We start from the raw sequence: 15,753 nt of genomic DNA, 5'->3' as shown, positions 1-15,753 counted from the left end.
GACGTGTACCAATCAATTGCTTTTACAAAAGCTTAATAATACACACTTTTTTGCCTCATAACTTCTAGAGAGAGAGAGAGCATAAAATTCAACAAACTATTCTGAAGAAAGCAACTTTTCTTAGTCCTATTAATATACTATCTCTCCCTGGAGCTCTGTTACTTCATTTTCTCCACCTTTCTTCTCCTCAGATTCCTTTAGCCTTCAAAAGTTTCATATAAAGAAAAAAAATAGAGCTTTCTTCTCTTTCATTGTTCCTTTACACAGCATTGCAGCTTTTAATAAACTAAATGGGGAGACATTCTTGCTGTTACAAACAAAAGCTGAGAAAAGGGCTTTGGTCTCCTGAAGAAGACGAGAAGCTTCTCAATCACATCACCCATCATGGCCATGGCTGCTGGAGCTCTGTCCCCAAACTCGCTGGTAACATTCTTTAATTCAGGATAAAAAAAAAGAAACTACCTTTGTGTAACTAAAAGTCTTGAGTCTGTCTGCTACAGGTTTGCAGAGATGTGGAAAGAGTTGTAGATTGAGATGGATCAATTACTTGAGACCTGATTTAAAGAGAGGAGCTTTCTCTCCAGAGGAAGAGAATCTCATCGTCGAGCTTCACTCTGTTCTCGGAAACAGGTAATTACAGAGGATAAAATTTAAGTCTTGAGCCTCCTCTGTTTTTAAGGCTATGCTCTGTTTTAACATAGCCTTCTCTGTTTTTTTGCTCTGTTTTTAAAGCCTACTCTGTTTTTTTCCTCTGTTTTTTTTTTTTTAAATCAGATGGTCACAGATTGCGTCTAGACTTCCGGGAAGAACCGACAACGAGATCAAGAATCTATGGAACTCTAGCATAAAGAAGAAACTGAAGCAAAGAGGCATTGACCCGAACACACACAAACCCATCACCGAAGCTGACAACAACAAACCAACAAGAGGCAGCAACAACGACCACAAGTCTCCTAGCTCCTCTGCTGCAACTAACCAAGACTTCTTCCTGGAAAGGCCATCTGATTTCTCAGACTACTTCGGTTTTCAGAAGCTTAACTTCAACTCCAACCTTACACCTGAGTCTTCACTCTGCTCCATGGTTCCGGGGCAGTTTAGCCTCGGAAACATGGTTGGTTCTGTCTTTCAGACACCCGTTTGCGTAAAGCCTTCGATTAGTCTTCCTCCGGATAACAGTTCGAGTACTGTCTCCAGAGGAGACCATACAGCATCTAACTGGGAGTTTCAGACAAACAACACTTCGAACTTCTTCGAAAATAGCGGTTTCTCATGGTCAATCCCTTCTTCTTCAGTAACCAAACCTAATCCTAACTTTGAAGAAGTGAAATGGTCAGAGTATTTGAACACACCGTTCTTCAACGGAAGCACGGTACAGAGTCAAAGCTCTCAGCAGATCTACATCAAATCAGAGGGAGAGTACTTAGCCAAGGTTTCGAACATTACAGATCCTTGGAGCCAAAGCCAGAACGAGAATTTAAGCACACCCGAAGCTAGTGACGTGTTCTCCAAGGATCTTCAGAGAATGGCCGTCTCTTTTGGTCAGTCCCTTTAGCTTTTCTTTTAATTCTAACAGATGTATAGAACAAAAACATATACCATATACACATACGTAGAGTGGAGCTAAGTGTTCTGTATATTCATGGGGGTGAAAATTGAGCTGTCTTTATTTGTTAAGTGTGTTTTATACGTCAATTCTTCTTCTATCTTATGCAAACCTTTCAGTCTCATAGTACTATATATTCATTTATTTTTTGTTTCGTTGTTGATGATGATGTGTAGTACTCTTGATGGTTTTAGATGTCTAAAGTTTGCAATTACTCTGTTGAAGAACAATGATGAACGTAATAAATCAGTTTCTGTCTGTTTCTGTGAATGAGTTGTGATCCTGAGTCACATCCTTAACCATTTTTCACACCTGTGATTAATTACAAGACAAAACAGAAGACACAAAGAAAACACTTAATTAAAGCAAAACATAATTAGTAAACTAAAGTGGGAATTAACTCAACTAATAAGAAGTGACATTTTTTTAGAAATGATCTAGTTTAAGGGTATTTTCTATTTTATTCCTTAAAATGGACGAATTTTAAAATAGAGATAAATATCTGTCAACTGTATATTTTTTTGACTTTTAAAAAGAATATTTTAATATTTTAAAACTAATACTTTTATTTAAAAAGTTGCAAAAATGATTTCTTTTTATTGAATTTAATGACTGATCACATATATGAAAAAAATGGAATCGAATACACTTAATTTCTGGCTATTATAAACTTTGGGGAAAAAGGCTGTATTTTTGTTTAGTCTTCTTCTCTTGTACGTGCTTTTTGAAGAGTCTTATCAGAAAATTGGACTTGTCGCCATTGACCCAAAGCTTATGTTTTGGCCGGCGTCGGAATATTCTTTCGCCGTAGAAAATTCGGAGTAGGTAAAGAATTTTCACAAAAGGAAAATATCTGTTAAAAATATAGTTCGAAGATTTGACAGTTTGGAAATGATGTGATGGTTTTCACTAAAACTATCCGAAAGTCAAAATTGATTTACTTTATACACGAATATTTTATAAGATTCCAATCCAACCATTTTTACCTTTTAGAAATAACGTAACGCAGTAACTCGACTGTTAAGTAAAAAGTATTAAGTGTTTGTTTTTTTATCGCTGATTTAATATAATATTAACTAATAATACTATCCGCTTTACGATGATCTATGCTTAACTACGTTACATGAATCGTTCTATGAAGATTCACGTCTGACCGGATTTACTTGCACCATATTGAAGATCCTTTGTAAGTCTTTTTTCTGTCTTCCGTAGTCTGTATAATTGTTTAATAAATTGTTTTCTACGAGAATTGAAGTATGGACTTTTTATAACGTGCAATCTAAAAAAAAATTACATAGTCTGAGATTCGAATCTTAGATCTGAGTGGAGAAACCTACAAATGTTTGTTTGGCTTTAAATTTTACGACAATATTAAGAATTTGTTTGGCATAATGAACTATCAGTTTTCTCAAAAAAAATCTGTTAACTATTGGTTGGCAGATAAATTGACACAAACACATTTATGGAATCCCTTCACTGCCTTTCTATGAAAATCAAAGACTCAACAATATAATAAAGTGTAACAAACATCTCGTTAACAACGTTTCTTGTGACAATCAGTCTGTGAACTTTACTTTTTTGCTCTTTCGAAATACCAATCTCCAACAGCTACAGCAATCCCCTGTATTTTTTGTTCCAACAACAAGGCATCAACAACAGGATTTCAAATCCAAACAAAAGTGTGTTCGAAACAATATAAAAAGTACTCATTATCATCAACCAACTGCGTTTTTTCTCACCTTATCTTCACCAGGTTGAGAATTTCCAGGAAACCAAGTGTCTTTTCTCTCAGCTAGACAATGAGCCCAGTGCGAGCTAATAAACATTCCGTTCTTGCTTGACATCGAAAAGGTCTTTAAGGCATCTAACATACTCATCTTGAAACCTGTAGTAGGTTTCATGAAATTATCATTAGTAACCTTCCAGGATCATCAAACCTAGTTGATATGGCCGAGTTGGTCTAAGGCACCGGATTAAGGTTCTGGTCCTAAAGGGCGTGGGTTCAAAGAGTTGTACATTTCATAAAAACATCATTAGTTACCTTCCAAGAATTGCATCTGAGAGGCGTTGCACTTGAAGCTGGAGCTGCAATTATGCCAACTGCCACTCGGATCAGCAGATGGTGGAGCTATACTACTTTCAATCTGCATAGAAAAAAACAAGATAGTCTTCTTGCTGGCTTAGAATAAAAAAAATATTGCCAGGGAGCTCTACTCGATTGACTGAGTAGATATGGCCACGGGTCAGCGATCGGGGCTTATAAATCAAGAAGTATAGATTCACCTAATTTATCTTTATCACCTTACCCTAAAAGAAATTTCCTAGAAATGTACTAATTTATTCACATGTTTTATTAAGGAAACCCCTAAAAACAGCAATTTGCTAGAGTTTTGTTATTCTAAACAGCAATTTGCTAGAGTTTTGTTATTCTCTTTTATGCGAGTTCATAAAATTCACCAAAACCGCACACATAGTTAAAGACAAAGAAAATCACATGATTCAGTAATAAGTTACCTGCCACGAATCAAATGCCGAGTTGAGAATAAATAATGGGGACTTGACTTGGTTGATTATGTTTTGAGGGAAAAAGCACTGTGAAATATTGAAACCAAGTTAAGTAATGAGGAAGCGTGTACATGTGCCAGGAAATCCATACCGAAGTTGCATCAAGATGGCTTGTACATGTGCGAGGAAGCGTATTTTGTAAACCCTAAAAGTTAAGAAAAACATATTTGTGGTTAGCTTCAAGTCTTCAACCAACTTTATCATCATCATGACTTCATAACGTTGCACACTTGTACTGGTACCTGGGTATTTACGACACCAAAATACATACGCCTTAAAGAACGAGCTCCAGATATATAAACCCTTCATTTACAAACAAGACACAAACCAGTCAATATGTTGACTCTGGAGTATTTCAATCTCGGTGCACCGGAAATATATTCATTAATTGGGCCGGATGATGATAAATAAGTTTTTCATAAAAGAAAAAGAAATATTGAGTTTTGAAATTATATAAATATGAATCTAAAATATTATACATTCACGTAATCAATATATAAACTTTAAAACAGATATTTGGTCAATCGTATTCTTTTCTAAGTATTTTAGCTTTTTCTTATTTGATTCACTTTATTTACAACACAGTATATATTAATTTTCATCATCAATTGCACGAAGTTCGTTTGAAAAAAAAATTACTCACGCATCGAGGAAAAAGCCAGCATCGCTCATGCATTTTACTTTAGTGGTAGGAGGAAACAAACTACTGAAATCATCGCAGCGTAAAATCGCTGAAAGACCCCCAGAAGAACATTCGTTGGGCAAAGCCTTTAAAGGGCAGAGAAACAACGTTTTGCACAACCAAACATCGATCCCAGCGCTTGTGATCTTCAAAGAAATCAACCGAACCATCATCAATACAATCCATGCCAGGAGACGTAGAAGACGATTCCAAAACCTTATGGCTAGTTGGCTGATTTAATCTCAGTCTAATTACACATGTCTGGATAAGTTCTAATGTTTTTTTGTTTTTTATCTCTTTTTTGCCAAGAAATCATTTGTATAGGAAACAACTTTGTAACATTTTCTTTCATTTATGATATTAACATTCTTAGCAAAAAAAAAAAAAAAAGTCTTTAAAGTGTTATAAACCATTTAGTGATCGACCCATTTATCAGCCCGTGTAGCAAGACGGGCCAAGCCCATCCGCAGGATCATACTGGCGCCTATCTACTCTTGTGTTTATCTACATTATAGTTGGTGTTTATCTTACGTATTGCTAGTCATTATCTAGTTAAGGATAAGTACGATCTCATGTCGATCCAGTACTTAGACCGTCATTACCATATGTATATAAAGACCAGTTGGTCGACCTAATAATACACACAAGTTCCCTCTTCATTCACAACACGTTATCAGCACGACCTTGTCTCTAAACCCTTCCAAAAATCCACCACCCATAAATCAGAAACCAAACGATCTCTTGCTATTTTCCGGCGACTCCTAAAGCTCTTCCAGTCGCCTCCTTTTCTCTCTGTCAGCAACCAGCAGCAGCTCTCTCTCCTCACAGACCGTTCAACTCATCACAAAAGGTTCAGGTATCTTCAGAAAACTCAAAACAAAACCAAAAAGGATTTAAACCCTCAGCCGCATACATACAGCTACATCTAGCCGTATGTCTTTGCAGAATAAAATCTAAAACCCTAATCTATTTTCAAAGCTTAAATCTCGTCTTGTTTCACCCTGTTTAAGCTTGTTTGATTTTTTTTAATCTTCCTGATGTGAGTTAATTGCTAGAACCTTTTAGGTTGACAATTACACCAATTTTTTTTTACATATCCGACTGCTGCATCAACTTAATCTGATTGTTTGCTTGCATTAGAAACTTGTTCTTGAATGTTTAAAGTCTTTCTCTGATATGTTGAAATCGACTAGAACCTGTCTCAAATTTGAAAGAATTTTTTTAATATTTTTAAGATAAATCCGATTTTTCTTATAGATAAATCTGAAATTTTAAAGATAAATCCGATTTTTTTGATAAATCCGACTGAAAACAATATATTATATATTTTAATTCGATTTTCCTTTTTTTTTTAAAACCTTATATCTTTATCTTAAAAAAAAAAAATAGGATTTTCAGCATTTATCAGAAAATATCGATTTTTTTTTTCTAATCCTACTAGGAATAGGAATTGCTAGTATTTATCTGAAAATAAATAAATTTCGGATTATTACTGATATACTAGCATTATCAAATCATTATATTTAATCTGATAAATATCGAAAACAAATAAAAGTAAGAAATGATTGCATTTTTTTGAAAATGTATACTAATCTGATTTCATGCATGGATTTAACTTTATCTCGATTTTGTATAGGTTTAACTTTACCTTCCTGCATATCACATGAAATCATCTGATTAGGATAGATCATTCATACTGATTAGTTTACTTTCATGTCGAAAATTGATAAAACTGATCAGATTTCATGCAATGGATTTAACTTTATCCTAGATGTATAGGTTTAACTTTACCTTCCTGCATATACATGAAATCGTTTGGATCATTGAAAAAAAATATTGTTATTTACTTGCATTGCTTGTATCCGACTGAAAGAGTATGTGAATGATCCGATTATTTTCTTACTAATGGGGATAAACTACAAATATTTTTCAGATGTCAAAGATTGCGAATCTTGATTTCAGTGCTTTGAAAAGCAATGGTGACAACTACCTGGAATGGGCGCTTGATGCAAAGATCATGCTGCGATCAAAAGATCTTGGTGACACAATCACCAAAGACAACAATTCCAGTGACAAAGACAAGTATAGAGCTATCTACATGATACGCCACCATCTCCAAGAGAACTTGAAAACTCAGTACATGACCATGGAAAATCCATATGACCTTTGGATCGCTTTACAGCGAAGATATGACCACCAGAAAACGGTGTTGCTTCCAAAGGCTCAATATGATTGGAAACACATAAGGTTCTTGGACTACAAATCAGTAGACGAGTACAACTCAGTCCTGTTCAGAATTGTGTCCTTGTTAAGGTTATGTGGTGAAAAAGTAACCGAGGAAGAGATGCTTAATAAAACTCTCTCCACGTTTCCTCAAACCAACATGGTATTGCAACAGCAGTACAGAGAGAGGAATTTCGCCACATATACTGAGTTGATAGAATGTCTCTTGTTGGCTGAAGCTAACAACGAACTGTTATTGAAAAACAGTGAGATGAGACCTCCTGGTACAGCTCCATTACCCGACATCTCTAAGCTGGCTATAGAGCCAAAGAAAGAGAGTAACCTTGTCCAACACAATGACCATCCCGGTCCAAACCGTGGAAGAAGTCAAGGACGAGGTCGTGGTTCTTTTAAAGCACACGGGCGAGGACGTGGTCGCGGTACCACACCCGGCTTTAGCCGTGGTCGTGGCCGAGGCCGTAGTGTGTCTTTTAAACCACAGATCAAAGCTGATCGATGCCACAGATGTGGTATGGGTAATCATTGGGCAAAGAATTGCCGAACTCCTAAGCATTTGTGTGAGCTTTACATGGAGAGCTTAAAAAGAAACCCGGAAGCTAACATGGTTCGAGACCCGGGATATGATGGTGATGATGATGATGACTTGGAAGACGTCCAGGATCACCAGCACGAGTCAGACAAAGTTGATCACATGGAGTTTGAAACTTCAGACATACTGAAATAAGGAATTAAAATTCCATATCGTTTTTTATTGTTTTCCCCTGGATTTGGTGTTCTTTAAGATTATTTATCAGTGTTTGGCTTTGGATTTAACTTTATCCTTATGAATGAATAAATTTTTTTTTCATTTCTCATATGCCTAAGAATTAGATCATTAAAGATACCATCTCTGAAAATTTTATTGTTCATTAACTTTATGATTATTGTTTTTGAAGAATGAAAAGTGGAATGGATACAATCGTGGTGGACAGTGGCACCAGCCACACCATTTTGAGAGACAAACGATTTTTCATACATCTCACACATAAGGTAGCTAACATCACCACTATAGCTGGCACGGCTAGCTTAATTGAAGGCTATGGCCACGCCAATATCTTATTGCCAAAAGGTACACATCTTGAGATTGAAGATGCTTTGTACTCACCTAGCTCAAACAGAAGTCTATTGAGCTTTAAAGACATAAGACTGAATGGTTTCCACATCGAAACAATGGGTGAAGGAAGTAAAGAATTCCTACAGATTTATAAAATCACCCAAGGCAATAAGAAAGTCTTTGAGACTATACCTGCGTGTGGGACTGGTCTTTATTATGCCCAGACCAGTCTTGTTGAGGCTAATGCCGTCTTGAATAAAGAATTCAAAGAAGAGTTCACTCTTTGGCACAATCGGCTGGGACACCCCGGTTCGAACATGATGCGAAAACTCATATCAAATTCAAATGGTCACAGTTTGAAAACAAAAAGAGTTATCCCTAAGAATATCACATGTGAAGCATGCTCACAAGGGAAACTAATTACTAAGCCATCACGTACCAAAGTGAATAAGGAAGTGACAAATTTCCTAGAAAGAATACAAGTTGATATTTGTGGACCAATACACCCACCCTGTGGGACATTTAGATATTTTATGGTCCTGATTGATGCATCCACAAGATGGTCACATGTTTGTCTCCTATCAACTCGTAATCTAGCACTTGCAAGATTGCTGGCTCAGATAATAAGACTGAGAGCACATTTTCCAGATTTTCCATTAAAGACTATACGTCTAGACAATGCAAGTGAATTCACTTCCCAAGCTTTTAATGACTATTGTATGTCCATGGGGGTAAGTGTGGAGCATTCTGTAGCACATGTCCATACTCAGAATGGCCTGGCTGAATCCTTTATAAAACGGATCCAGCTGATTGCCCGGCCACTCTTAATGAATACCAAACTCCCAGTATCAGCTTGGGGACATGCAGTACTACATGCAGCTGAGCTAATTCGCATCAGGCCATCTAGTGAGCACAAATACTCGCCATCCCAACTACTAACGGGTCATGAGCCAGATATATCCCATCTAAGAGTTTTTGGATGTGCCGTCCAAGTGCCTATAGCACCACCACAGAGAACAAAGATGGGACCTCAGAGGAGGATGGGAGTATATGTTGGATACGATTCCCCTTCTATTATTAAGTACCTAGAGCCAACAACAGGTGATTTTTTTAAGGCCAGGTTCGCAGATTGTCATTTTGATGAATCCCAGTATCCAGCATTAGGGGGAGATTATGGTAAGCTGGTACAGGATATAAAATGGAATCAAACATCCTTAACATGGCAGGATCCTCGGACTAGAGATTGTGATCTCAATAAATTATGTCATGTCTGGAAGAAAATGGAACAGAAAACATGTCGACATGAGTGATATATTTGCTTATAATGTAGCAGTCGAATTGATGGATAATAAGGATCTAGAACCCACATCTATGCTAGAATGTATGCAACGACCAGATTGGTTGAAATGGAAAGAAGCCATTAATGTGGAGTTAGAATCACTGAAAAAGAGAGGAGTGTTTGGACAGATCATCCGGACACCTCACAACATAAAACCAGTGGGATACAAATGGGTTTTTGTGAGAAAAAGAAATGAGAAAGGAGAAGTTGTGAGATATAAAGCACGACTTGTTGCACAAGGATTCTCACAAAGACCAGGAATAGATTATGAGGAAACTTATTCCCCTGTGGTGGATGCTACGACCTTAAGATTTCTAATAAGTCTGGCTGTAAGAGAAGGTCTTGATATGCGGTTAATGGATGTTGTAACTGCCTACTTATATGGTCCACTGGATAATGAGATATACATAAAATTCCAGATGGTATTGAATTGAAAAACAAAGAGAGTTCTCGAGAACAACATTGTATCAGATTGAACAAGTCTCTTTATGGATTAAAGCAATCAGGTCGAATGTGGTACAATAGACTGTCCGAATATCTCCTGAAAGAAGGATACAAAAACGACCAGATCTGCCCATGCATATTCATAAAGAAGTTCAATAAGGGTTTTGTAATCATTGCAGTATATGTAGATGATTTAAATATCCTAGGAACCTCTGGAGAAATTTCCCAAACTGTTGAATATCTCAAGAAAGAATTCGAGATGAAAGATCTTGGAAAAACAAAGTTTTGTTTGGGATTGCAACTTGAGTATATGAAAGATGGAATTCTTGTGCATCAAAAGGCATATACAGAAAAAGTACTCAAAAGATTTAATATGGACCAGTCTCACCCATTGACTAGCCCCATGGTCGTGAGAAGTCTTGGTCCGGACACTGACCCATTTGGTCCGAAGAAGAAAAATGAGGAAGTCCTTGGTCCCGAAGTGCCTTATCTCAGTGCCATAGGAGCTCTGATGTATTTAGCTGGCCACACACGACCAGACATCAGCTTTGCTGTGAACTTACTTTCTAGGTTCAGCTCCTGTCCGACCCAAAGGCACTGGAACGGGATTAAACATATACTTCGTTACCTACAAGGAACGAAAGACTTGGGTCTTATGTTTACTAACAAATCTAAGGAAGATTTAGTTGGTTTTGCTGATGCAGGTTATCTCTCTGATCCACATTATGCTAGATCTCAGACTGGTTATGTTTTTACACACGGTGGGACAGCTATATCCTGGCGGTCCATGAAGCAGACCATGGCAGCCACATCCTCTAACCACGCAGAAATATTAGCCATGCATGAAGCCAGCCGTGAGAGTGTATGGATGAGATCCATGACACAGCATATTCGTACCACTTGTGGTATGATCAAAGGAAAGGATCCACCGACCATCCTATACGAGGATAACACAGCATGCATCGCACAGCTTAAGGATGGATACATTAAAGGAGATAGGACGAAACATATTCTTCCTAAGTTCTTCTTTACACACGAGCTTCAGAAGGCAGGAGAGGTCCAAGTATTGCAAGTCCGTTCGAGTGAGAATTCAGCCGACCTCTTCACCAAGTCACTACCAACCTCAACGTTCAAGAAGCTCATATGGAAGATAGGCATGCGTCGACTGAAGGATCTTCGGTGATGCATTCATCAGGGGGAGTTCATGTGTGTACTCTTTTTCCTGTCTTGTTTTCCCTTTTACCACATTGGGTTTTGGGTTTGTCAAGAGAGGTTTTATTGAGGCAACATCCAAAGCATGAATGAACCTTGACCGGATGTGTCGATCAAGGGGGAGTGTTATAAACCATTTAGTGATCGACCCATTTATCAGCCCGTGTAGCAAGACGGGCCAAGCCCATCCGCAGGATCATACTGGCGCCTATCTACTCTTGTGTTTATCTACATTATAGTTGGTGTTTATCTTACGTATTGCTAGTCATTATCTAGTTAAGGATAAATACGATCTCATGTCGATCCAGTGCTTAGACCGTCATTACCATATGTATTTAAAGACAAGTTGGTCGACCTAATAATACACACAAGTTCCCCTCTTCATTTACAACATAAAGGAAAAATTATTACACTTTTTTTACCAACTTATAACTTAGGGTTCAAGAGATATTGAAACAAGAAGCATAATATGGAATCTAAGTAAGTACCTGCCTCGCACGCCACATGCATTCCCTTTGCCATCAAATCTTCCATGACGGCTAAAAATATACGCTTTCCTCTAAACTGAAGTTGGGCCGTCTAATTGTAAGCAGCCGTATGAATCTCAAGTTAAATCACTACTGAATTATATAATGATAATTAATGCATATATAGACAATCAATCAAAAGCACATAGATGTTTATGGTTTTATAAGCTAACCTTGTTTTCGCTATCGCCGCTAAAAGAAGCGCCATCACAGTACCGAATTTCTGCTTTATTCCAATTGTAAAAGTCTGCGCAACTTTGATTAGAAAAAAATGAGAATCATTCAATGACAGTTCCACTACCTCACATTTTTGTTTTCAACAAGGGATAAAAACCTGGATTCTCAGAAGCTTTATTGCTAAGTATTCCTTTAAAACTTATATGTTTATCCATTAAGGTAGACGATCCAACACGACTAGTTTTACGGTTCTGACAACCTTTTATGCTGTTACACCACGCACCACCCTTTCACAAAAAAAATTGTCCTTAATGATTAGGTAATGAGTAGGGATGTTAACTACAGGGTTAGGGTCCAACCCTCTTTTGTTTATTATAAGCTCATCCATTTTTTAACCCAATTCTATTTCAACCCAATTATAATCAAGGGTTAGGACTGGTACCAGGATTAGCTCATTTAATTGAAAAAAATATTTCATTTATTTTTGTTCTTAAATTTTAAAGATAAAACTAGAAAAATTAAGATATGATATGATTCTTTCTTCCAATTTGTTGAGCATCAAAATAAAAAATTTTCCTCCCAAAATCGCAAAATCGAGTTTTTGCTCCACAACTAAGAATAAAGTTTTTCCGTCAAAAAACAAAAATTGTGTTTTTTTCCGCCAAAACCTAATTTGAGTTTTTCCACCAAAACCACAAAATCAATTTTTCCTGCCAAAACCGCAAAATCAAGTTTTTCCACCAAAACCGCAAAATCGAGTTTTCCTGTCAAAACCGGCAAATCGAGTTTTTCCACCAAAACTGTAAAATCGCGTTTTCCCGCCGAAACTGCAAAATCAAGTTTTCCGACGAAACCGGCAATCGGGTTTTCTCACCGAAACCGCAAAATCTAGTTTTTCCCCTCAAAACCGCAAAATCGAGTTTTCCCGCCAAAACCGGCAAATCGAGTTTTCCCGCCAAAACTGTAAAATCGCGTTTTCCCGCCGAAACTGCAAAATCAAGTTTTCCGACGAAACCGGCAATCGGGTTTTCCCACCGAAACCGCAAAATCTAGTTTTTCCCCTCAAAACCGCAAAATCGAGTTTTCCCGCCAAAACCGCAAAATCGAGTTTTCCCGCCAAAACCGCAAGAACGAGTTTTCCCGCAGAAACCGGAAAATCGAGTTTTCCCGCCAAAACTACAAAATCGCGTTTTCCCGCTGAAACAGCAAAATCAAGTTTATCCGCCGAAACCGCAAATTCGAGTTTTTGCGCCAAAACTAAAACCGCAATATAGAGTTTTCCCTCCAAAACCGGCAAATTGAGTTTTCCCGCCAAAACCGTGAAATTAAGTTTTATGGGTTTTCCAGAAAAACTTAATTTTACGTTTTCACGGGAAAATTCGATTTTGAGGTTTTGGCGAAAAATTCGATTTTGATTTTTTGGCGGGAAAACTCGATTTTGAAGTTTTGACGAAAAACTCGATTTTGCATTTTTGGAGGGAAAACTCGATTTTGTTGTTTTAGTTATAAACTCGATTTTGCGGTTTCGACGAAAAATTTCGTTGTTTAGTTTTTGACGAGAAAACTCGACTTTAAGTTTTTTTGGTGAAAAACATTATTAAATATTGTATAATAGTTGTGTGAATTAAAATAAAAGGGTTAGAATTTAAACCTGATACTATTAGGACCAACCATGTTTAAACCCTGTTTAAAAAAATGAGGGTTAGGGTTACAAATGAGTTTAGTTGAGCCCATATTAACATCCCTAGCAATGAGGTATAGAAGACGCCCAGTTTGCCTAATAAATGTGGAATATGTATAGATGAATATTAAGTTGATCTTAATGTTTACTGTTCTCTGTTCGTATGTGTTCATGAAACTTAACATGGAGATGACTGACAGGGCCCGATCATGAGACATTGGTCTCGGTCTCCAAAATTTTTGGAGGGATTTAACATTGATAAAGGTCTCTAAATTATGAAAAAAAATTTATACGAGCTCTTGAAATCTCAGATCCGGCCCTGATGAATGATCATTGTTTTCAAGTGATTCTGCTATTTTGAACCGTTCAGAATGTTCCTTACGTTTTCAGGAAAACTGATCCCGGCCAGTATATCCACTTTGGAGGTTTTAGAAATATAAGTAAAAGACTATACATAGTTGGCTTGCTGAAAACAAAAATATTGAAGTTTTGTAATTATGTTGCAGAAACTCTATATACTTAAAATAACTAATAAACTAGTTTGCAAAAGCTCTTTTACTAATGCATTGTTCTTCAGACATACCAATCAAACTCATAACTCATAAGTACAATATTTGCATTTACCTGCCTTCTTCTTAGGGTTTTAGTTTCCATAACTATAACTTATAAAAACAGTTGTATATACTAAATATACATAAATACTATATCTTATATATGCACGAACCTCCAACTGAATGATCCTGTTGTTTGCTCCTGAGCCGTACCCACGATACAAATGATATCCAGGCACTGACCCATCCAGACATACTGCCACAACATTAATATACTTCGCGAAGACTCAAAAACGGTAATATCTACCGATAAGTTTGTTGCTGATCACAACAAACTCTTAACGTCCTAAACAGACTTAGCCATCTCGTAGAGATAACTCTCGTACACCCGAAACAAGGGTAATAATGCTATATAAAAAAAATCTGAAATTTTGGTCAGCACTTTCGGGAGACTTAAAAATTATCCTCGAAGAGATGCTCGATTCCTACCATACAAGTCACGTAAGCCGAGAACATATCATGGACTTTAAAGCGGGATGGAATCAGGTCGAAAACGATACGGGTAACGTAAGTCGAAGTAGTCATCGCACCCCCTAAAGCCGTGATTAGACCTAGGTCTTGCCCTAAACCCAGCGCACTGGTCTCTAACATCTCTAGGAATAGTATCAAACACCCTGATACGAGATCCCAAAATTTGTCTCTTGGCCAATATTCGAGCGTCTTCAGAAATCCCCAAAGTTTACACACTGCGGAAAACTCTCGAAACAGATCACAGATATAGCAGTTCACATAGAGTTAGATTACGAGATGACAACCCGTAGTCTTCCCTCTACGCCCATATAAAATGCCATCGGCAGCAACATGCCTGATAATCTCTGCATGACACATAACTAAACCATAAATGTCTCATTGGAAAACAGATTGTAAGCATCTTAACTCCAAAACGAACTGCGAAAGGCTTGATCCCTTCGACAAGGGTACGTAGGCAGCCTTCATAAGGCGCAGCCCCAATAAAAAAAAAAAAGTTTTCTTTATATGCATAAGTTTTTCTTCGTCAATGTTTGTCTACGGATCTTTGGATACGAACTTCGTCCAACATGCCTATCTTGCCTATCTTCGGATACGAACTTCGTCCAACATGTCTATCTTGCCTAACTCGCCTAACCGCACGCTAGAATCTCATAAAAAATCCACGATTCTAACGGGCAGGGGGGCTAACTGTTGGGGTCAAAAACGGTCACGACGAAGTTAACATCCAAATCTCCGTAAAAATCAGCATGAACAATTTTTACGAAAGTTATTCTTCGTAAAAAGAATCTTTACAAAGAACCTCACGGCAAAATCTTGTTCTAATCTCGATTGAACCAAATACCAATTGTCCCAAGACAACGGACACGTATCCGGACTGGTCATGGACGAGCTCGAGTATGGCAATCGGACCACGGACAAGCCAAGCTCGATCGATACGCAGCGACCAAGCATGCACACAGCTCGGTCGCTACGTAGCGACCGAGCACACGTACTACTAGGTCGCTACATAGCGACCAGCGACCGAGCTCTCCCAAAACATCGATACGCCACGAATCCATGTATTCTCGTCTACTCTTTAATGCTATCTCCCGCAGGCCATGGCTA

The 15,753-nt window shown here is 37.6% G+C and overlaps 2 protein-coding genes across 2 annotated transcripts; one reads left to right on the top strand and one right to left on the bottom strand.

Moving 5' to 3' along the window:
* The first annotated feature begins 119 nt into the window (after positions 1–119).
* On the top strand, positions 120–2,852 carry LOC125584310 (transcription factor MYB61-like). The gene is made up of 3 exons (XM_048752629.1): positions 120–423; positions 501–630; positions 775–2,852. Exons 1-3 carry the CDS (start codon positions 291–293, stop codon positions 1,550–1,552), a joined length of 1,041 nt encoding a protein of 346 aa, XP_048608586.1. The 5' UTR covers positions 120–290; the 3' UTR covers positions 1,553–2,852.
* A 321-nt stretch (positions 2,853–3,173) lies between these two features.
* Positions 3,174–15,126, bottom strand: LOC106454365 (pectin acetylesterase 1-like; the record flags this gene model as incomplete). Its single annotated transcript, XM_048749402.1, has 13 exons — positions 3,174–3,224; positions 3,343–3,488; positions 3,645–3,747; positions 4,118–4,195; positions 4,260–4,313; positions 4,411–4,471; positions 4,812–4,936; positions 5,995–5,999; positions 11,671–11,761; positions 11,883–11,956; positions 12,044–12,173; positions 14,292–14,374; positions 15,078–15,126. Coding segments are annotated over 13 exons (1,050 nt in total), but the record flags the coding sequence as incomplete, so codon positions are not given.
* Between the last annotated feature and the right edge of the window lie 627 nt (positions 15,127–15,753).

Source organism: Brassica napus, chromosome C3, assembly GCF_020379485.1.
Source record: "Brassica napus cultivar Da-Ae chromosome C3, Da-Ae, whole genome shotgun sequence".
Lineage (NCBI taxonomy): Eukaryota > Viridiplantae > Streptophyta > Magnoliopsida > Brassicales > Brassicaceae > Brassica > Brassica napus.
This window is presented reverse-complemented; position numbering and strand designations above follow the sequence as displayed.